Source organism: Dama dama, chromosome 5 (genome assembly GCF_033118175.1).
Source record: "Dama dama isolate Ldn47 chromosome 5, ASM3311817v1, whole genome shotgun sequence".
Classification (NCBI taxonomy): Eukaryota; Metazoa; Chordata; class Mammalia; order Artiodactyla; family Cervidae; genus Dama; species Dama dama.
Genome location: NC_083685.1, coordinates 110,399,823 through 110,423,946, shown reverse-complemented (window position 1 = coordinate 110,423,946; position 24,124 = coordinate 110,399,823). Strand labels below are relative to the sequence as shown.

At 39.8% G+C, this 24,124-nt stretch overlaps 1 protein-coding gene across 1 annotated transcript; it reads left to right on the top strand.

Annotated features, from left to right (window-relative positions):
• The first annotated feature begins 1,359 nt into the window (after nucleotides 1–1,359).
• SMARCE1 (SWI/SNF related, matrix associated, actin dependent regulator of chromatin, subfamily e, member 1) lies at nucleotides 1,360–23,139 on the top strand. Its single transcript, XM_061143980.1, has 11 exons — nucleotides 1,360–1,753; nucleotides 3,975–4,026; nucleotides 4,204–4,247; nucleotides 7,191–7,295; nucleotides 12,186–12,266; nucleotides 13,439–13,570; nucleotides 13,834–14,005; nucleotides 19,002–19,174; nucleotides 19,707–19,808; nucleotides 20,429–20,639; nucleotides 22,866–23,139. The coding sequence occupies exons 2-11, from the start codon at nucleotides 4,020–4,022 to the stop codon at nucleotides 23,072–23,074; spliced, it is 1,236 nt and encodes a 411-aa protein (XP_060999963.1). The 5' UTR covers nucleotides 1,360–1,753; nucleotides 3,975–4,019; the 3' UTR covers nucleotides 23,075–23,139.
• The last annotated feature ends 985 nt before the right edge of the window (nucleotides 23,140–24,124 follow it).

Here is a 24,124-nt window from a genome sequence, read left to right as displayed (position 1 = left end):
GAAGACTGTCTAGATATGACATAACCAAGCACCTGCCCCAGCATGGCGCTTGCGCAATCCTCCACCATAAAAGCCAGTGGAAGAAGGTACTGGGATTCCCTGCTGAAGCCTTCATGTATTTTACATTAATCCATGTATCTGGTGCTTTTATATTTTAAAAAAGCAACTTCTGGTACATTATCTCAAGCCCCAGTCAGGCTGCCCATTATCTTTTGATGACCTCTTTTCCCTTTAATATGCTCTTTAGTTTCACTAATCTCTAATCATGAACATGAAAATATTGGAGGTGGAAGAGGGTCACTTGTCCCTGGTTTTGCATACTTCTGGAGATGCCCTAGTCCCTGCTGGCACACCCAGGACGGTGGCTAAGGGTAGCTGAAGAATCCAATCATTCTAAATGTCAACACCATTTTCAAGTAATTTCAGATCCTTCCCCCTCTGCAGTGGCCCACATCGGTCAAGTGTTTATATATCCAAGGAGAGGCTGCTATCTAGTACATCTACGTAGTCATGATTTAGTGAAAAGAGTCCTGGACTAGACCGTAGCCTGCCTCGAAATACATTTACTGAGCTTCTAACAATGGTCCAAGGCCTTATTGGGCACTGGCTATAGGAAGATAACCAATGCAGACGGCTGAACTTTTGCTTTCAAGGCTCTCATAGAGTATTGACAATGACAAGCACAATCTGATACAATGTATTAGGTAAAGGCCATAATAGTTATCAAAGAATCTTGGGCGTTCAGAAGAAGAAATTCGGGGGGGGGGGGGGGGGGCGTGTGAGGCGGGGAGTTCCCAGAAGGCATCAGAGACAGAATTTGAGCTGGACTCCTAAGGACAGATGAGTTTAAGCCCAAAAGTGAAGGACTGTCGTTCCTGGCAGAGGAAACCGAATGAGCCAAGGCGCTTTGGGACACAGACCCCCTGCCTGGCGCTGCAGGGACACACAACCTGGCACAAGGAGATTTACATCTCCGGGCCTTGGCTCAGAAACCTGTGACAATTACACCACACTTGCGCTTGGGAACAACTGGACAGATCTGTGTTGCTTTCGCCAAAGCTCTTGCCAGCGGTTAAGGCAGGAAGCCCTGGGAGGCGCGCAGGAGGACGGAAGCTCGGTAAAGCCGGCTCTCCACCCCTCTATCCTCGGCTTGCTGAATTATATACAGTCCAGCTTCCAGAGAAAGAGGAAAGAAAAAGACCGGAAGGAGAAAAACAAACTCTCGGGGGCAGGGACGGGGGCCGTGCGCAGCCTGAGTCCGGCCGGGGTGGTGCGCGGGCCGCGCGGCCACAGTGGTTCCGGGACTCGCGACTGGGCGCGCCTCCCGCTGCCTTCCGGCCCCGCGCGGGGAAGCTGAGGCCGCGCTCCCACCTCCCCTCGGCTCAGCCTTGCACCTCCCGCCGCGTCACCCGTCCCCGCTCCGGCTCCTCGGGGGCCGCGCGGTCCGGGCCTACCCGCGGTCGGGCCACCTCCTCCCTCTCCAGAGTGACGAATCGGCGCCCGGCTGGCAAACTACTGACATTCGGGGGGTTTTGAGGAACGTATGGAGCCTGAAAAAAATCTTTGACTGTACTAAACACCACCGCGTCCCCACTAGAACGTTTATTTTTCTGAAGATAGTCGGTTGGAGCCTGGAAAGGAATTAAGAAGAGTGTTGAAAGTGCGAGCGCGTAAGCTCGGGACGCGAGGGGCGGGGCGTGCGCGGGACAAAGGGAAGCGAGGCCGGAGCTGCGGGCGCTTTTTCTGCCCGCGGGTGAGTGTTTCCGACTGGGCCCGACTGGGTCGGGAGGGTGGAGAGGCGTGGGGTCCCGGCTTGGCTGGGGTTGCTGGGGGTTGCTGGGGTTCAGACTTGGCCGCGGGACCAGGGCCGGGGGCCGGTTGCGGCCTCTCTGAGGCCTAGCGGAGCGAGGGTGGGGATAGAGTCCCATTTGGGGCTCCTTTTGGGCGACCAGAAGTGCCCCTTCCACTAAACCCGCGGAAGTGGTCAAAGCGCTTCTGCAAGCTCCTCTTCAGTAGAGTCGCTGGTAAAGTGCACCTTCACATCAAACCTAAACGAATCGATCTCAGGGGAAGCCCTTGGGGCAAGCTAAGCCCGTGGTCCTTACCCCCCGGAAGGTGGTTTCCCCTTGTCCAGGCAGCGATCTGAGGACTCACGGTGTGGCTTGGAGTGAAGAGCGAAAGCTCGGCAACAGTTTGGCCTGGGTTTGAAACCCAACTCTGACACTTCCTGACTGTGTGTCTTGTGTCAAGTTACTTATACTGAACGAGACTCCTTTTTTTCCCTCCGTAAAATGACATTAGCAGCACATATCTCGTTGGTAGTGTGACTGTTAAATTAGATGATGTTAAAGTAATAAACCTGTCCCGTATAAGGTATTCAACAAATAACTTCTCCAGGATTTTATGCCAGGCACCGGGGATGCATACAGTGGTGGACAGATGTACGAAATCACTCTTGAAATTTATGGTATAGCAAAAGAGATCAGTAATTTCAAAGTATTAACAATAAAATGTGACACACCAGGGAGCTTGTGGCAGTTGTTATCCGGGCCCCGCACAGCAAGGCCTACTGGATGTTGACAGCCCACCCAAGCTTGAGCAGGAAGGAAATCTGCCCCAGACTCTGGTTTCCTGCCTGTATCTTAAGGAGAGACAGGAGACCCAGGTTGGGCCATTGAGAAAATAAATTATTTCTTTCTTTCCGCACCAGGCCTCTTACTCATAATGCTCCAGAAATGCCCTTAAAATACAAAACAGGAGCAAAAAAAAAAAAAAATCATGTTTGTTTCTCATAATGTTGGAAGAAAATACTCTAGTAGTCATAGAGTTATTTGCCTTTTTTCTAAAAATCAATGTTCGTCTCTTTGTACACATTGTGTGTAATGTATAGTGAGGTAAGGAACAAGTTCCTGTGTGTGTGGTCATGCCCTGAGCTAGTGTTACTAGGACCAAAGTTGGTAAGAATTGAGCTAGGTACTGGGACAGCAATAATGAATTAGATGGTCCCTGTCTCCATTCAGCCCCCATATTAGCAGATGTAATATGATACCGTTGATCTGTGTAAATTGGAGTACAAATGAGGGAACATTTAATTTTGTACACACATGTCCAGAAATCTCCATTGAGGAGATATGTTTTGAGTTGAGCTAAGAAAGATCAGTAAGAGTTTTTTCCAGTAGACTCTCAAAATTTATTCCCAGCGGTTATGAAGCTACTTACCATTATGTTGTTTTTTAGTCACTCAGTTGTGTCTGACTCTGGCGACACCGTGTACTATAGGCTACCAGGCTCCTCTCTCCATGGGATTCCCCAAGTGAGAATACTGGAGTGGGTTCCCATTTCCTTCTCCAGGGGATCTTCCCGACCCAGGGATTGAACTCGGATCTTCTGCATTGGCAGGCGGGTTCTTTTACCGCTGAGCCACTGGGGAAGCTCCATTTACCACTGTGAGAGAATGTGACGTTTATTGTCACACTAGTTACCTTTTCCACTGCCTTCAGGAGTAAAATGCTGTTTTACTAGAAAGGAATCGTTATCCTAAAAGGAAGGCAGAGCTGTGGCTGATCAGGGAGCTGTCAGTGTCTGGTAGGCCTTGTTGAGGTAGGCCCCAATAATACATCATATTCTTTCATCACTGTATTAACCAGTTTGATTAAATGTTTACATGGCATCAGCAAAACGTTTTCCATACAAGAGGTGGCTCAGTATCAAAAAAACAAAACAAAAAAACTTGCAAGTACATGTCTAATTTTACTTTTTAATATCCCCTGTCATTTGTTTTAGTCATTTAATTCTGATCAACTAAGTGACCTAAAGAACTAGTAAAATATTTAAAAGGCTTGATTACTAGAAGATAATGTAATTTTACAAAGAAATATCAAACTACCCTATTCTTTAGAAAAACATTCTCTTATGCTTGCTGAGTTTTGATTATCTTTATTTTTCTTTTTTTTTTTTCCTTTTTTTTATTTTAGTGTCTCAGATTCATTCTTAAGGAACTGAGAACTTAATCTTCCAAAATGTCAAGTAAGTTTCATTTTTTATATTTATCAATCTATATTAATAAGAGACTAATGCCCTAGCAAATGGGAATTCCAAAATACTCTCATTTTTTTTTTCTTCAAAACAGGACCATTGGTAGTTTTGTTGCATAGTATTATATCTCAGTTGTTTACAAGAAGTTATTTATTTTCTTTCAAACAGAAAGACCATCTTATGCCCCACCTCCCACCCCAGCTCCTGCAACAGTAAGTTTTAATTTTCTTGTTAATGTAATAGCCAAGTCTGGCCTTGATACAAAAACCCAGATGTCTTCCAGTGACAGTCACTCAATCATCACAGCAACAGGATGAAAAATTCAGCTAAAAAACAGCACTTCCTACTAAATAAAATAACTCTGCATCTTACCTTGAACCAACCCCAACATTTAAAGAAACATACTACTGAAATGTCAACCTCCTATGCTCAGTTCTTTTTTTAATTAGAAATAAGTGGCAAGTTTAACACTTTTCTTGTCATCTCTGTTAAGAACCTTGAAAGCTAATATGAAATAAATGCTCATTCTGGCATTTATTGTTTTTAAACCTAACCTTCAATTGGTTACATTTTTCTCTTCCTATCTGTATATAATTTTCACATTAAATCAAACAATAAAGCTTCCAGTTCTATACTACCTTATTGTAAATCTTTATTTTCAAGCTGCCCAAGTAAGGATTTCATTATCTGTGGGTCAGATCCTGCTATTGAGTTTTATGCCATAAATAATAGTTTATTGGATTGAGACTTGATATGTTTCAAAGTGTATAAATAATAGTGAACTAGTTTTTTTCACCCAGCAAGCTCTGGCCCAGCTTGGTCAGCATGTAAAATAATTGCCCAATCCACAAAACAGATTTAACAGTAACTCTTCAGGCCTTGCTGAAATGGATTCCTTGTTATTTTTTTTTATTTAAAAGCAAAAACAAAACACTGTTAACACTGACCATATCCTACAAAAGCAGTTCTTTAACTAAAGCTGTTAGCCCTCCTTCCATACTCCCTACCCCTAAATTTCAGGCTAGCTTACTAATTAGGGCCTTGTGTAACTTTGTTTTCTCCACTAGATAAACTACTTTTATTTACTAACCTTCTGTATGTTTGTTTATCAACAATTTGTTTTTCCTTAGTAAGATGCTTTTAAAAAGGGATACTGTATCACATCTCAACTTTATATAACATACAGTTTCTAAAGTTACTTCCAGTAGATCTTAAAGTCCTGTGTTTGGTTTATTTCCTTTCTTAAAGAACATTTCTTACTACCATCTCCTTGGCACTCTGCTAGTGGCTATACAGGTGGAGTTGAACAATTGAGATTCCTGACCTCAAAGAGCTAACCATGTACTTCATTTTTGGAAATGGTATAACTGCAGTGTTTTAGTTTCAATTTTTTTTAAGTTCCCTTACTTAATTTTCTTACATTATTGCCTCATAATATTGAACAGTGATTATCATTGCGTATGCAACCTTTGAAGGTGTCATTTTGACGCAAATACTGCCTCTAACAGCGTATATTATCTTGAAGACATTAATTTTTTTGAGATAATAGAAATAGCTCAGAAACCAACCCTATGATTTCCTAAATGTAGAAAGGGATGTTTTTACCTTTCTTTAATCATACTTCTGTACCATTATAATTTTACATTACACATAATATACAGAAGACTAGGGGTTAGTACATCCAACAGAATGGATATTAAATGAGTTATCCTCCTTTATTTTATTTCCATTTCTTCTTCCACCACCATCACCACCACCACCTCCACCTCCACCCACCACTACCACCCAAACGTACCACCACTCCAAGTAATATACACTTCTTTCATGCCTTTGATACTTCGTCTGTGTTTTGCCTACTTATATATGCTTGATTTGCGTCTTCTATAACTACATAGACTAGAAATTGATCACTTGTTCTCTTGTAAAGAATATCAAATGATTGATCTGCTTGAATGCCTTTTTTTTTGGACACTAAGGATATGTGCAGTGGCATGTTTTAGAAAATTGTGTTGATGATAGCTACAGCTTAGTTGGGATGTGTTGTTTATTTTACATTATACAATGCAGCATTGGTATTAATTGCATGTTAAAATGAAATTACTGTCACTTGTTTTGATTGAATTTCATTAGGTCAAATACCTTACTTTTGGTCTCTCTTTGCTACATCCTTTTTATGCACTATACTTTGATTCTCATGAACATTGGATGTCATTTTATTAACCACAAAGGGCACTGCTATATAAGAGCCCATTTGTGATCACATCAACACATAATTTACAAAAGCCGAGAATTCTGTTGCTCCAACAAGCAATTGTGGTTGGAAAGAGCTAGGGCTATCAGGAAATCAGATGAGAAAAGAAAGTTCAAGTCTGTCTACTAGAGAAGTAGTTCACATTAAAACTAAATGCAGAAATTGTTCGTGATTGACCTGTGGAAGATGGATCAAAGAAGAGATGGAAGAGAAAGCCTTTAAAAGAATGACTGGGTTAAAAAGATCAGCCAGTACCCCCCAGAATGAAATCCATGCATTTCTTACAAGTCTTTGTTTTGAAATCATGTTTGTGACATCCATTGAATCCCACATATGTTTTTTTCTATTGATGACTTCTAGCTTCCTGATTTGAATCTCTTCTCATTTCTCACACTATATAAAATGATTTAAAGCTGTCTTTGGAAGCAGTCCATTTCTTGTTTTTGTTTTTGGTAGATAAGTGCATTGGTGGCATTCATATGACTGTCAAATAAATCATGTTTTGTTTTGCATGTAAAGTGTTTTCAGACTCCTAGTTTATCACATTTCAAGCTTTCCAATCTCAGACATATATCGCTAAGTTGTTATTTCATATATTGACCATAAAGTGATCCTGAATGTTCGAGACACTTCAGTGTATTGCTTATCCTGAAAGACAAACATATTCACACTCATACAAACACCACTGGCCCCTGCAAAGAGACAGAAAGAGACAAAAAAAAAAAAAAAAAAACCACTTGCAGACTGGTTTTTCAATGAAAAAAAAAGAACAATTACAACACATCATTGCTTGTTTAAATTCAGGTTGCTTTTGCATGCCATATGCAGATCATTTTTCATTTCTGTGTTTTCCTCGTTTGAGCTCATTTCTCATTCGTGTTTTTGTCTCATTTGTTTCCATCAGCAAATGCCCAGCACACCAGGGTTTGTGGGATACAATCCATACAGTCATCTCGCCTACAACAACTACAGGCTGGGAGGGAACCCGGGCACCAACAGCCGGGTCACGGTAGGAGAATCAACTATTACAGCATCCAGCAAACAACTGGAATTGACCAGAAATGCCTTCAGATTTAGGTCCTTTTGAATCATCAGCACAGCCATTAAAAAAAAATTTAACCTGGCTTTTAGATTATTTTAAATATTCATTGTACAATCTTATACTGAAAAACAACAAAAAAAAATAGTGAGATCTGGATATGTATACAGAAGAAAAGGAGAATCCATTCTGTTTGGTGATTGGTAGAGATAAAGCCGTGGGTACTTAATGCTAGTACTCTATGTAGACAAACCTAGGATTCCCTATGGTTAAGATGCCCTTTTTGAGGCAAAGAGTATCTTTCATTTAAGGTAATTGGCATTAGGCTCAAGAACTATTTTCTTAATAAAGGCTGGGCTTATAGACCTGGCCTTTTTGGGCTATCCTACCAGTTTGAACTGCTGCACACAATTATTTGTCTTTTGGATTTAACAGTTGACATAACTGAGATTCGTTTCTCTCTAGTTAAAAAGATATTCGTGCCAATTCAAAGAATGGCAGAATGAAAGCTGAACAAAATTAATTTGAGTTACCAGACTATACATATGTACAACCAGAAGTACATTTATAGTTCAGAGGGTAAAGGATATGATTTCTGAAACTTAGATGTTTCACTTAAATAATCAGCCTAAGATACCAAAATTGGATGATGTACTTCAGACTTTTTTTTTTAACTTCAGACTTTTTACTTTAAAATTATCTTTAACTTCATTTAAGGTACCCAAAAAACAAATAACTGTAACAGTGATTTACCAAAAATAGATAAATAAATCCAAAAGCCAAATGCCTACATACATTGGAATGTGATATTGGTAAGAATTTATACAACCCAGAATGGCTGTAAACTTTTTAATACCTGATTTTTGTTTGCTGTATTCAAAAATAATTCAATTAGTGTGACTTCAAAAAAGCCCTCTCACCCTGTAGTCAAGCTAGAGCAGAAAGCTTGTAACTACCAAACTATATGTCTATCTTGGTAAGCATATTGCTTAGCTTGATAGGTTTTGTTTGTCTAAATATTTCATTGTTTCTGCATAATTTGTACTTCATAAGCATATCAAGTTTTATGTGCCATGCATATTTCATGGTATCTGAAAAGAATTCTGACAAAGTGTGTGTATGTATGCATTTTACAATGCATACAATTTTTATGTGCATCGGTACTTGTTTTTCCCCTGGCCTGAATGTGTTGTTTGACAAGTGTAATGGGTGGCAAAGTAGTCAAATGATAAAGAACATTTTAATTTAATTAAGGGGCAGAATCAATTTTGGATCATTTATGTTAATACAGAAAATTATTCATGGGTAATAATCAAAAGAATGATTACATTTTAATAGCTCTATACAGTCAGCTCTTGATTATCTATGTTGATGGAAAAGTAATGGTGGTAACAGTAATATTAGAATCATTTGTATTTTATTTTCTGTAAGCATTTTGTTCCCAACTTGGATGTATCTGGGAATCCTTTTTTAATAAAGTGGTATCATTCAGTGGAGACTTAGCAGGAACAGGAAAGTACAGTCGCTGTCTCAGGACCTTGGCCAGTTTCTCCCCATTCCTTCTTGGGGATGTCGGAACCCAGTATTTGGAATAAGCACTAGCTTTAGGGTAGATTAGTATGGGAAGGCTGTTGGGCATGGAAATGTTGATGTTCTGGTTCTTTACAGTTGTTTTATTTTGTATTATTGTCCTCTCCGCACCATATTGAAGTGTAATCCAGGTGCTATGTAGACTTGAACTAAAGGGCCTAGGAAATGTGGAGGCTTTTAGCCTGTGTTAATCCTTCAACTTTTAGTGACCTCTCAGGTAATCATTCTTTACAAAAATTATGCCTAAAGTTTTATACTCCCTTTTTTTTTTGTCTGTATATCTAATTTAAGCTCTGTTAGGACTCAGTAGATCTGATTTTGACCTTTATAAAAGTGTTATTTTAACATGACCCCATTTATGTGTTACTTTGTCTGGGAGCTTCTCTGGTATTATTGTCTGCAAATCACCTTAAGTCATTGATTTGAAAGAATGATTTGATGACACCCTGTGGAGTAGCTTCCCATAGGATCTACAAACATGTGGTTTTCCCGATGACTCCAGTAAACTTGAAGAGTTTTCAGACAATAAACACTTTATATACATAAGCATGTTGAAACCTTTTGGAGTGCTTATGGTAGCTATGAAGTGGAATTCACTTCTGGTCAGTTCTTCGTCAGATGCTGATTAACATTCTCTTAAGTACAGATGTGAAAACAGATTGAGACAGAATGTTAAGAACAGTTCATTTCTGTGCTTTAATGGGAATTTCATCCCAGAAGAAAACCTTGGATAAGATCTTACCAGAGAAGCAGCTGAAAATTGGGAAGAAATAACACAAATCTCTTGAGTAGCCAAAATTTCACAAAACCATAGACTTTATTATTCATAGGGGACCTTCCTCTGTTGTAAGCAGTTTTAACTAGCATAATTAGTTGTTTTCCCCCAACTCATTGCCATTTGGAGAGAGGGACAGTTGCTGCTGGAGGTAGGTTTCCTGTCAGCAGCAAGGAAGGAAACAGCTAAAAAAGGGACATGCCTTCTAAAATCATAACTATCAGGTCATTTAATAAAGAAACCAGAGTTTTTCATACCTCAAACCAGGGGATTATAGTAAAGCAGTGGTTATAATTGCATACAGTGCAAACTGCCTTTTTTTCTTTTTTTTTTTTTAAGAAGAGTAATGTTTGAGACATTTTAGAAAGATGTCTGTTTGAGATGGTTAATAAATTAAGACTATTGAGTGATATTAACCTTTAATGTCCTAAAAACCAGCTAGAATTTAAATTTGTTGTTATTGTTTTGGTTTGGTTCTGTTCGTATTTGTAAATTGACTGGTCAATGTGATGAAAATATGACCTCAACATGCAGATGATCCAGGTACCTTCCTTTGGGAGAAAAAAAAGAGGCAAATTCATTGTTATAAAATGCAGCTCTTTGAAAAATTTCAAGGAGCAAATATTACTGTAATTTGTTTTTGAAGTGTTCTAATTCATTTGTAACCCACTTTGTGAAATTCTGAAGGTTTGTGTTGGCTGTGAGTTGGAGGTGCTTTCTAGTAACTTTATGTATGAAGAATCAGACTTTTGTGTGTTTCTTGCTCTGAATTCATGACAGAAGGTTAGCTTTGTAGAAATCCACACCCGCCCACCCCCAGAGAACTCCTACCACCCTGAGACAGATCTCCTGTTGGCTGTTCGTACGGCTACTGTTGACAGTCTCACTTCACCCTGCTGCCCACTGCTGGCTAAAGGCAGGGTTTGTCTACCCAAGCGTCAGCATCCTGTGTGGTAAGAATACATGGGCGATGTGGAAAGAGAGGAATGCTGCTGCAGAGGTGAAATGCTTTCTTGTAAGTTCATGTATGAAGAAGCAGAGTTACTGACAAGTATATAGGGCTGGAGGGAGCCCTTCTCATAGGAAGAAGAAGCATTGTTTGAAAGTGGTAGAAGGGGTACAGACACACTCTTCCCTGAGCCCTTGGATGAAAAATAAGGTTAGACTTGGGGTCTCAGCTGAGAATTGGCTGGGGGGGGGGGGGGGGGGCGGTTCCCTCTGGTTTTACCAGAAGAACAACATATGGGTGAGGGAGCAAATGCCACCTTAGTTTTCTTGTAAAGATTTGTTGATTCCTATCTTTTGATAATTAGAAGGAAGCCTTCTTCCTTCCCAGCCTGGCAGGAAAATCAATATCAGGAGTCTTCCAGAAATGTGGGGGAAACAAATGTAATTCAGCCATGATTTGATGCTGGGCCCTTGGTCAGATGCAGCAGTGTGTGCAGAGATGTGAGTCGGGGCAGAAGCAGCTCTCCTGTGCTGGAGGTGTGCGGGGGGGGCCGTGGGGCTGCCTGCTCTCCTGCCTGGATTTAGCCTTTAGAAAGAGCTCATCTCCTCTATTTCTTTCCCTTTTGCCTTTCTCTCACCCACTTTCGTCTTTACCTTTTTTAAAAACTATTTTTCAGTCTCCTCACCTTCTGTTTCCCATTTCTTTTTTCTCTGTCTTCCCCCACAAAAATCAGCATTTTTAAAAACTTAAGTGGAGTTTCTTAACATACGTTCTCAAAATAACTTAATCAGGCCCTGTTTCTGTCATTTCTCTGTTCCTGGTAAACTTGTTCATTCCTCCACTGTGACTAGGAGTACAAAAAAGGCGTGACTTCAATGCACACTTCCTAATCTCCCTTATTTAAAAAAAAAAAAAAACTAGATATGGGTATAGAACCTTAAGAAAAATAAAATCTCTAGTCATAGCAAAGGAGTAATAAGGTTTTTTGTTTGTTAGTTTTTCACTGTTGAATCTAGGGAGTAGGTTTTGTGGCGGTGGTAGTTGTTCATGTGGAAATGTGTTCCTGAAATGGTACAAATAGTAAATAGTCCCCAGTAGGCAGTGTGAGATGTGGTGAGTGCTGATCGGGTTCAGCTTCTGGTGAGATAATCAAGTGTTGACTGTATATGTAATGATAAATTAAGCAAAATAAAAGGATGCCAGGTAATGTCCTAAATGTGGGACATCTGATGTATAACCATATATTTTTGCTGTATTGATAATTGTGTAATATTTTATTTGTTCTTACAGCCAGGTTGTCAAAGCAGTGGCAATAAACTGCTAAGTAACATATTAAAAAGCTCTGTGTTTAAAGTCATTTTCTTTATTTTCTTTTGATGTGAACATTTCTGAATTTGCAGTGATAGCTATTTTCAGTGGAGAAAATATAAGAATCTTGTATCCATGGACGAGTAGAAGAAAGGCGCATTAGAATTTTTAAAGGGACTCTCAGTTTGCTGGTGAACTTCTAGCAATTGAGTAACGAACGTATTTAACTCTCTTCTAGGCGTCCTCTGGTATCACGATTCCAAAACCCCCAAAGCCACCAGATAAGCCGCTGATGCCCTACATGAGGTACAGCAGAAAGGTAGGTGCCCTGGAGCCAGCAAGGAATGAGGACTGCAGTCTTTGTTCTTTGCTTTACATCAAGGTTTGGTAGACTTAGCCGGCCCTTTTGTGCATGGCCAGGAGAGAGGATACAGGATTGCAGTTGTTAAAGACATTAGTTCTGATTTCAACATTCCAGAACTAAAATCCAACAAGAAAATGACTAAATAAACAGTCAAGGGCTTCCCTTGTATGCCAGTGGTTGAGCATCTGCCTACCAGTGCAGGGGACAAGGGTTCGCGCCCTGGTCCGGAAAGATCCCGCATGCCGCCGAGCAGCCACTGCTGCAGCACAGATGCCTGGAGTCTGTGCTCCACAACAGGAGAAGCCCGCACACTGCAACCGGAGAGGGTCCCCTCGCGGTGCAGCTGGGAAAAGCCTGCACAGCGATGAAGACCCAGCCTGGCCCCCAAAATAATATAAATGTGCATATAATAAGCAGTTAAAATACTTAAGATAAAGTTGTGTAGCCAGCATTGTATAGTCTTTTGGAGAATATTTAATGACATGAGAAACATGTTAGGTGAAAAAAGGAATGCAAGACTACAAGTACTGGTATCTTATTTTTATAAAAATAATAGGAAATACATGTCAGTTTGAATTTTTTTAAGAAAAGCCTAGAAGACAATGGTATCTCTAAACAATCAACTTATGGTACTTTTTATTTTCTTCATACTTTTCTTGAATTCTTTTTTTTGTTGGGGGGAAGCGGTGATGAACCTCCATTACTCTCCAAATAATAAGTATAGCTGATATCTTTATTAAAGATGAGCATTTACCTATTTTCACCACTACTTAGAAATTTTGAAATTTTTGGTCATAATTACTATATGTGTAATTTGACGGTATGTTGTATTACACACAGGAAGCGCATTCCTTCTAAACTCATGAATTTTTAGAAAGACTTAGACTGTGTAGAGTTATCTCATCAAAGTGTCTGCAGTGTTTGGAGGTTTCTGAAATCTGCCTTAAAGTAACCCAGCAGAGGACCCTTGATAATTGTTGCAGCAGGCTGATGGGAACAATGGGTTTTGATACTATTCCTTGTGCCTTTGTTGATGATTGAAGTAAAGGTTTCTATATTAAAAAGTATTTGTAAAAGTCTGTATTTTTAGGCATCAATACTAAAATCTGAACTGTTCCCTTTTCAAGGTCTGGGACCAAGTAAAGGCTTCCAACCCTGACCTAAAGTTGTGGGAGATTGGCAAGATTATTGGTGGCATGTGGCGAGATCTCACCGATGAAGAAAAACAAGAATATTTAAACGAATACGAAGCAGAAAAGGTAAGATGGAAACTACTGTGGGACAGGTACAAGATAAAGTTCATGAACACTTGCTTATTACTTATAAAAGAAACATACAATCTAATCAGACAGCTGAGGCTTCATCTGCCTGGGTCAAGTCACTCAATTTCTCTAGACTTCAGATTCCTTGTCTGTAAGAAGGAGATAGTTATCCTGTCTTTTGATGTTCAAATGAGATAATGTAAGTATTCATTATAACCTGCAAATATTAATTCTAAAATAGAGAAACATTTGAATTTCAGATAGAATACAATGAATCTATGAAGGCCTACCATAATTCCCCCGCGTACCTTGCTTACATAAATGCGAAAAGTCGTGCAGAAGCTGCTTTAGAGGAAGAAAGTCGACAGAGACAGTCTCGCATGGAGAAAGGAGAACCTTACATGAGCATTCAGCCTGCTGAAGACCCAGACGGTAAAAAATAGTGGGGTTTTGTTTATGCTTTCTCTGAGAATTAAAGTATGAGAAATCTCTTAAGTTGAAGTTTTGTTTCCTATCCTAAATGGAAAACAAAGCATAATTTAAGTGCCATTTCAATATTTTAAATAATTATTTTGATTAAGATTTGTGTGTAAATTTCCCAAAGAAAAAGAAACACCCTTTTTAGAGCAGAAAATAGCAAAAACTACCTATTGTTTATCAAAATCTTTGCACTCAGAATGCATGAAAGGTTTTTTTAGTCATAATCAGAATTTTACCTCACTGCTTTTAAAAGTTAAATGCCTTCAAGTTATTGTTATTGGTTCCTTAAATCAGCTGAGTTAAAGGCTCTTAAGCAAGAACGTTAATGAGTGGGGAGAGACATTTTGAACTCTAGTTAATTCAGAAAGCCAACTAGAATTTGTAAGTACAGCTCATAATGATACTTATAAGGGTGCTTTATTGCCTAGTCGCCAGACTTACAAGGGTGCTTTATTGCTTAGTCGCCAAGCCGCATTGGATCTTTTGCAACCCCATGGACTGTAGCCCACCAGACTCTGTCCATGGGATTTCCCAGGCAAGAATACTGGAGTGGGTTGCCATTTCCTCCAGGGGATCTTCCTGACCCAGGGATCAAAACCACGTCTCTGCTTGGCAGGCAGGTTCTTTACCACTGAGCCACTTAGGAAGCCCTGCGAGGGTGCATACCTACAAATGTCACACACACACGCGCGCGTGTGTAGCAGAGCTTCCTGATCGGCGTTCTGTGAAGGGTGTGCAGGTGTGCCTGTGCTCTCTGCTTCTCTGCAGCCAGGTGGGGTCTGAGGCCGCAAGGAGCGTCAGAGCCAGCCACCTCCAGCGATGAGTGTACGCATCCACAGAGCACGCGTGCTATACAAATCATTTTCCTCATGTGCTGCTGTGATGTGGAAGAGGTTGGAAGCTCTAGCTGCAAGCAACAAAAACATCAGGAAAATAATTTAAGATCCCATTTTAAAGTAGTAATAACAAAGAAGAAGCCTGTAAGGCCTTTAAGAAGAGACCTTTAAGAAAAGAAACACTAATACCGCCTAAAGACATGAATAAACTGAAATACTTGGAGAGAAAAACAAAAATGAGTTTTTAAAAGAAAGTACTGGAATATTGACAAATATCCTCATAAATACAAATCTAATAAACATAGAGACTAGAATAGGGAATAGAGACAATAAAGCATATTAAGCAGAGTCAGCAGTGCTACAGACACACGAGCACATACAAACTCTTAATTGCTCAGATTGAATGATTAATGCAAGAAAAAAGCACAGAACTAAAAAATAGAAGAAGATCCAGTTTACAAATAATTGGAAGGATGGGAGGTCAGTAATGAGTGAGAACAAAGACTTGCAATATAGAAGCCATAAGTGGGAGTCAGATGAAGTTTTCACTAGGTGAAGGTAAGGAACAGCATGAGCCTGGAGAGGCGCTGAAGGAGACTCACTAAGGAATAGTCTGAAAAAGAGAACCTTTCTCTGTTCCTCAGGCTCCTGCCCGTTATATTTTTTAAGTGTAAAATATGATATTAGAACTAGAGCTGGCAGTAAGAAAGGACAGGAATAATTAAGATGCCAGGATAAGGATGACTTTAGACCTTGGACTTTACCCCTCAGAACAGAGTAGAAAGAGGAAGACTTGGGGGGTGGAAATGTACATAAAACCAAGAGGAAGGCTGAAGGTCCACAAGTACAGCAGCTGCTCACTCTAGCAGAGAAGACCTACAAGCCTACAGGACATAGGCAGTTACCCTCACAAGATAGTGCAGGCTTTTTTTTTAGAAAGAGAATATTCATGAGATAAAGTAAATACCTGGTGAATTAGAAAATATAAACCTACCCTCCCCTTCCCCAAAAATCAATCAGCCGACTAAAATGTAAGGAAAGATAGGTGCAGACTTCCTTGGTTAAGTCTATGCCCTCCCAATGCAAGGGGTGTGAGTTCGAGCCCTTTTTGGGGAACTAAGATGCCACATTCTGTTCAGCATGGGCAAAAAATAATAAATTTTCTTAAAAAGGAAAGACAAACCCGTATTGCTAAGACTTTACCAGTGATCAACACTGGGGACATATGAAAGAAGAACAATAATAAAAGGAAACCTAGATGGGTAACCTAGCACAAATGTATATAATCCTAAGTGTGAATATGAAAAACTCTCCCTTAAGAAGTAAAAAAGTCACAGAATTTTTTTAATGGTATCTTTTGTTCCAGTAATTTTAATTTCAGAAGTACATATCCTAAAGAAATTACTTGAAACAAAAAATAATTGGCACAACAGTTCATAGTGGTGGTATTTCTGATAAGAGTTTCAGTAACTACTTCAGTATCATATATTAAGGGACGTGCTAAAATGACACAGCAGCAGAGTTAGGGCCTTTGCCGTAGAGTTTCCTACAATGTGGTCCCCCACCTCTGATAGAGGAACTTTTGTTTTAATGTGTATTGCTTAGGAGGAAGCGCTTTTTTAAAAAGTTAGTTGATTTAAATAAAAATATTAACAAATAATAGCACATATTGTTAGCAGATATGTCAAAAACTGGTAATGATAAGTGCAAAGGTTCGGTTCAGTCACTCAGTCGTGTCTGACTCTTTGCGACCCCATGGACTGCAGCATGCCAGGCCTCCGTGTCCATCACTAACTCCTAGAGTTTACTCAAACTCATGTCCATTGAGTAGGTGATCCCATCCAACCATCTCATCCTCTGTCATCCCCTTCTCCTCCTGCCTTCAATCTTTCCCAGCATCAGGGTCTTTTCAAACGAGTCAGCTCTTGGCATCCGGTGGCCAAAGTATTGGAGTTTCAGCTTCAACATCAGCCCTTCCAATGAATATTCAGGACTGATTTCCTTTAGGATGGACTGGTTGGATCTCCTTGCAGTCCAAGGGACTCTTAAGAGTCTTTTCCAACACCACAGTTCTAAAGCATCAATTCTTCAGTGCTCAGCTTTCTTTATAGTCCAGCTCTCACATCCATACATGACTACTGGAAAAACCATAGCCTTGACTAGACAGACCTTTGTTGGCAAAGTAATGTCTCTGCTCTTTAATATGCTGTCTAGATTGGTCATAAGTTTTCTTCCAAGGAGTAAGTGTCTTTTAATTTCATGACTGCAGTCACCAACTGCAGTGATTTTGGAGCCCAAAAAAATAAAGTCTGCCACTGTTTCCACTGTTTGCCATGAAATGATGGGACCAGATGCCATGATCTTAGTTTTCTGAGTGTTGAGTTTTAAGCCAACTTTTTCACTCTCCTCTTTCACTTTCATCAAGAGGCTGTTCAGTTCTTTTTTGTTTTCTGCCATAAGGGTGGTATCATCTGCATGTCTGAGGTTATTGGTATTTCTCCTGGCAGTCTTGATTCCAGCTTGTGCTTCATCCAGCCCAGCATTTCTCATGATGTACCCTGCATATAAGTTAAATAAGCAGGGTGACAATATACAGCCTTGACGTACTCCTTTTCCTATTTGGAACCAGTCTGTTGTTTCATGTCCAGTTCTAACTGTTGCTTCCTGACCTGCATACAGGTTTCTCAAGAGGCAGGTCAGGTGGTCTGGTATTCCCATCTCTTTAAGAATTTCCCACAGTTTGTTGTGATCCACACAGTCAAAGGCTTTGGCATAGTTAATAAAGCAGAAATAGATGTTTTTCTGGAACTCTCTTGCTTTTTTGATGATCCAACAGATGTTGGCAATTTGATCTCTGGTTTCTTTGCCTTTTCTAAAACCAGCTTGAACATCTAGGAGTTCACGGTTCACGTATTGTTGAAACCTGGCTTGGGAAATTTGGGACATTACTTTACTAGCATGTGAGATGCTTGCAATTGTGCGGTAGTTTGAGCATTCTTTGGCATTGCCTTTCTTTGGCACTGGAATGAAAGCTGACCTTTTCCAGTCCTGTGGCCACTGCTGAGTTTTCCAGATTTGCTAGCATATTGAGTGCAGCGCTTTTCATAGCATCATCTTTTAGGATTTGAAATAGTTCAACTGGAATTCTACCACCTCCCCTAGCTTTGTTCATAGTGATGCTTCCTAAGACCCACTTAGGCAAAGTGTAATAATGTAAGTGCAGAGGTGAAAGGGAAGTGAAGTGAAAGTCGCTCAGTCGTGTTCGACTATACAGTCCATGGAATTCTCCAGGCCAGAATACTGGAGTGGGTAGCTGTTTCCTTCTCCAGGGGATCTTCCCAACCCAGGGATTGAACCCAGGTCTGCCGCATTGCAGGTGGATTCTTTACCAGCTGAGCCACAAGGGAAGCCCTTGTGCAAAGGTAATAACTACTAAAAATAAGCTTGTAAACTAGACCCATACTGTATGTATATGAACTTGAGTGAATAGAAATAATGTGTGATACCTTCATACACTGATAACAAATGTATAAGTGTATAAATTGATAAAAATTAAAAGTGAAATTTAGAACTAAACCTTTTTTAAGGCCTTAGTGTTATTTTAATCTGATAAAATATATATGCCCGCCTGGGAAACTGCTATTACTAGAGGTAATGTTTTTTCTTCAGTGGGCATTTTCCTTACTTGGAAGTGCTACAGTGACAAAGACACCAGAAAGTTCCTGTGTATCATCAGTTGTAAAAGCTTTGAACTACTATCCAAAGAGTGAAATATTTGGCAGAATCTGTACTGCTGTCACGTGCAGCCTTCACATTGATTTCCAGGCCAAAGACACTTGGTTATATCTCATTTGTGTTTCAGCCAAATATCAGATGCACATCCTCACTTAAAAGATTTTGTGAGAAAAACCAACATCTTGGCCGGTGAACACATTGTATCCTCTGTATGGTTTTTATCAAGTGACTGCCCTGGTGCTCCCTTGACGCCCTTTAAACCCACTTATTGGTCCAGTGAGGACCATGGCTCCTTGGTAACTAAGTGTTAACATTGTCACACTCTCCTGATTATGGTAATTGGCGACCTGATTACCGGATCATGTTGTTTATTCCAGATTATGATGATGGCTTTTCAATGAAGCATACAGCCACCGCCCGTTTCCAGAGAAACCACCGCCTCATCAGTGAAATCCTTAGTGAGAGTGTGGTGCCAGACGTTCGGTCAGTTGTCACAACAGCTAGAATGCAGGTTCTTAAACGGCAGGTCCAGTCCTTAATGGTTCATCAGGTAAAGACAAAACATTTGTTATAGTAAGATGGGCCTGTGCCGTAGGTGCCTGGTAACCTGATTGTATACCAGGCATGAGTGTGCCTGTTAAATATTTATGTCCAGTCTAACCTGTTCCTGATTCAGGGAAGAGGCTGGAGGGAGTAGACCCTTCCCAGAGATTTAATAAGTTTGTCATTAAAACTGTAACAGGGAACCTTTTGACGGAAACTGTATTTGTTAAGAATTTTGAGACATCCTATCAGCCTTTACTAGCATACTAAATGTTTTTCTTCCAAAACATTGCTGAGAGCTGACAGTATTGTCTAACTTACTTTTGTTAATGAGTCATTCTCTCTGTGCTGCATTTTTACATTTTTTAAATCTTAGCACATTATATAATAAGTAATTTAAATTAAAAATGCAAAACACTTAGCACACTGTGAAAAAGTGGGACCATTAAAATAAAAGAGACATATTTTCTGTGTTTGACATTAGCTTTAGAGAAGATAATTTAGTAGTAAATAACAAAACCTAATCTTATCTTTTACAGCGAAAATTAGAAGCTGAACTTCTTCAAATAGAGGAGCGACACCAAGAAAAGAAGAGGAAATTCCTGGAAAGCACAGACTCATTTAACAATGAGCTTAAAAGGGTATCGATTTAATATGTTAACTATACTTGTATCACTGTGTCTGTTACTTTTTTTTTCTCATTCTTTTTTCTAAAATAGTGTGTTTATATAGTGTCATTCACTTTGAAACAGGGTTAACTTTGCTATAGCTGGTAAGATCTTTACTTTATAAAATAATTTCCATTTTCTGGCAACCTTGCAATAGGTTTGAAACATTGTATAGTATACACGTTCAGTGAACTAGGCCTGAGGCTCTAGAACCCTCTGATATTTTAAACTCTCATACACTTGTGAATTATTTTCATTGCAACTTATTCATCAAATGTCTTTATTAGCTGTAGCTCACAGTTAGCACTTCACATGAAAACAAGTAAATGTAGTGTTGGCAGCCTGAAATATAAAATAGAAGCTTTGAATATAAGCCAGTGCTTTGAGCGTTGCTTCACCAACTATTCTGTAACACTTGATACTACATGGCTGCTAGGGCAACTTTCCTGTAACCACAAGAGCTTGGTTTTTTCCTGCCATATATATGAATATAGTTCTTAGCCAAGAAAACCCACTTGTGAAATAATTTCTCTGGTTCAGAGATTGTAAGAAAAGAACATTACTAAGAGAGTGTTTTGTTTTCTGACTACTAGTTGTGTGGTTTGAAAGTAGAAGTGGATATGGAAAAAATTGCTGCTGAAATTGCACAGGCTGAGGAACAGGCTCGAAAAAGGCAGGAGGAAAGGGAAAAAGAGGCAGCAGAGCAAGCTGAGCGCAGCCAGAGCAGTATTGTTCCTGAGGAGGAGCCAGCAGCGAGTAAGACCGAAGAAAAGAAGGAAGACGAAAGCATTCCGATGGAGACAGGTAACCTGCCTGTTGACTGCAGAGTAAATGTTGAGGGTTTTTACAGCTGTCTTTAATTCTGATTTTCCTTTCTCAGTGCTTTCTGGAGGTCACTCTGTTAATTTTGCCTCTTGAATTATTCTCCATCTGACATACACATTTTTTCTTCCCAAATCTTAACCTCTTATAATAGATTCCCTTAAAGTGTTAATATTGGTACAAAATAGGAGTGATGTGTTGCCTTTAGTCTGGCTGTTTGAGGTCTTGGGTATTTGCCCAGATTGAGTCATGTCATTCCCTGACTTGGGGATAGAAAGTATTGAATGTAGTGGTTTAATGGTTAAGGGTACTGGCCTGGAGGCCCACAGATTTGGGGACTGTTTCACCCCATGCTAGCACTGTGTCCTTCAGTCTAGGTAAGTTAATTCCAGTTTCCTCCTTTGTAAGTATTCTAGCACCCACCTCTTGAAATTGAGTTCCCAAGAATAAGAAGCAGATGTACATAAAATCATCATTACTGGATTTGACATGGTATTGGCACTCAGTATTTTAACCTTTATTGCTAAAATTGTTTAAACAGCGTGTGGTCTTTACTCTTAAGATCAGTCGTCTTTGGTGACCTAGAACAGAGTTGGGCAAATAAAACCTGCAGGCCAAATCCTGCCTGCCACCTAGTTTTATAAATAAAGTTTTATTGGAAAAGTCTTATTAAGTTCTATTTTATTTTATTAAAGTTTTATTTGTTTACACATTATCCGTGGCTGCCTTGGGGCTCCAGCCGTGTAGTTGAGTGGTTGCAACTGAGACAGCCTGACTCACAAAAGCTGAAGGTTTTCTATCTCGTCTTTAAAGAAAGTGTTTATTGGTTCCACCCTAGAAAAATTCATACTTCCAGTTCTACTGATTTTCCTGACTAAAAGCATGCCTCAAGGCAAACAGTAACGTGTAAAGCTTATGTAAAGTACAGATCACATCAGTTGTTGGTTGGAATCTTGGGGTTGCCCTGCGCGCTGTTGTGACCCTGCCCAGCACCCTGTGTAGTAAACAGAACTGAGCTGGAGATACGGGAAACAACCGAAAGCTCCCTGGGCTATCATCACAAGAGCGAGAGGGGCCACAGTCACACTTGGCGCTCTGCTGACAACTGCTGATGTGACATCTGGAAAATATTAAGTGGAATGTACTGTCTTTACCAGATATTTCTACAGAATGTAATTCAGCAGATTAACATTTCAGATAGTCAGATTTTAAGTTTAATTATCTGAACCTTTTTATGTTTTGTGTGCACGTGTTTTTTATCTTAACAAATTTGGAGCATGAACACGTTTTGTGGTTAAAGCAAGAGCATAAGAATGAAAGTATGGTGCCTTCACTTATTTGGCAGCTGGAACACCACTCAGTCCTCTGCCACTGTTTTGTCATCTGTGAATAGAGTACGCCTGTAGGTCTTTGGGCTTCCCAGGTGGCTCAGTGGTAAAGAATCCTCCTGCCAAGCAGGAGACCTGGGTTCGATCGCTGGGTCAGGAAGATCCCCTGGAGAAGGAAATGGCAACCCATTCCAGTATTCTTGCCTGAGAAGTCCTATGGACAGAAGAGACTGGCAGACTGTAATACATGGGGTCACAGAGTCAGACACAACTTGGCAACTAAACCACGACCTCCATAGGTCTTTACTCAAGTTTTTATCCTCCTAGCTGAAGAAAAAAGCTGAAGAAAATCATTTCAGACTATTGGAGCAATAACAGAAAGCAGTCTACCATGACCTAGAACAAAATACTTTATCAGTCTTGTACCATTTCCTTCCCTGCTTTCTTACTCATTAAATCCAAGCACTTCACACAGCATTGTCCAAAGAAATATGTCCCTGTATAATTAGAAATGTTCTGCTGCTGACTCTTTTTAATGAAATTTAAATGAAATTAATTTTAATAAGTCTTCAAATACCACTATGCACTTTGGACTTAGAGCACATTGAAATTTGGAAGCTAAATTTTCAGCAGAAATACTTGATCTGTATTTACATTCAAAATTTACAGTTAAAAAGTAGATTTTTTTCCCAAATTCCAACTTGTTTTAAACATGCTGAAAGTTCCTCAGTCACACTAGTCCATCTCAGGTGCTTGATGTGTGTATTCATGTGTAGTGAGTGGCTGCCTTTTCATTGGATGCTGCAGCTCTGGAGTGTCAGCACAGTTAGAAGAGTAAATTTTTGTCTGGGAACTAACAGTGACAAATGTGTGATTACAGAGGAGACACACCTTGAGGATACGACAGAAAGCCAGCAGAATGGTGAAGAAGGCACGTCTACTCCTGAGGACAAGGAGAGTGGGCAGGAAGGGGTGGACAGTCTGGCAGAGGAAGGGACCAGTGATAGCAACACTGGCTCAGAAAGCAACAGCGCAACCGTGGAGGAGCCACCAACAGATCCCGTACCAGAAGACGAGAAAAAAGAATAAATGTTGCCTTGTTTTATGTGTTCTAAATAACTTTTTTAAATGAAAAAATGTTTTTTGAGTTTTAATGGTGTTATGTGGTTTGTGTATTAATATTGTTCTTGTCCATATCACACCACCAAAGGCTTTTGGACCATTTAGCATCACGAGCTGAATGGCACAGTCATCTTTCGTAAGCGGTTGCAAAGATGGTTCTTTGGATCTTGTTTCTAGCCCTCAACTGCTGAGAGCCTCAGAATTTAGATTAACTGAGAAAATGCCCACCTCTTTTAGAGAATTATCCTTTGATGCTGCAGAATATACTTGTACAAATGCCTTCCTACAGCTCACTTGGGTGCTTACCAAAGCCATAGCTTTAAGCCTTCCCAGTCCCCATCAATAGCTTCCTGAAGGTCCGCTTTCCTGTTTCCTTCCACAAAGAGCAGCTTCTTGAGAACGTAATCATGTATGAGTGAGTATTTGTTCACTTACCCTTTTTTATTTTTCATCAGTGTCAGATATCAAGAGTTGTGTTAATGTGTTGAGTGTACCTACAACCACACTTGGATTGTATTGATCCAGAAATAGTCTCCATAGTTAGTTACTGGCTTATAAAATAGTCATTAAAGTGAACATGGCACATATACACTTATCTATACTGCCTTTTGTTGTAATTAATATTGGATATGTTCTGAGAGAACATAAAGAGAACTCATCTTTATTGTACAGGGGGAAAAAAATACTGTTTTTCCCTGAGTTTTCCAAAGACAGAGTAGATCACAAAACTGAAGGAAGTAAATATTCTCGTAATGGAATATGTAACTTCAAAACGATTAGCCCATTCTGGAAAGAAAACAGCTGGGAATTAAGGTTCATCCACTGGAAATTGTTTTACAATAATCAAAACATTTAAAACCTCAAGGCTCAGGATCCCATAGGTCAGAGCCAACCTTTTTGATAAACTCTTAGTAAAGTCTTAGAGACTAGTAGCAAGATAGTTTGTGACAAATATGCGTTCTAAAAACTAGAATAGATTTTTACTGAATAGTGGTATAACTGATGGCATATGTTTCT

What these genes read in the sequence shown, in the direction of transcription:
- SMARCE1 (XM_061143980.1), top strand. An exon ending in ACGAATACGAAGCAGAAAAG is followed by an intron (nt 13,571 to 13,833) that starts GTAAGATGGAAA and finishes TTTGAATTTCAG; the next exon opens with ATAGAATACAATGAATCTAT. An exon ending in GCCTGCTGAAGACCCAGACG is followed by an intron (nt 14,006 to 19,001) that starts GTAAAAAATAGT and finishes TGTTTATTCCAG; the next exon opens with ATTATGATGATGGCTTTTCA.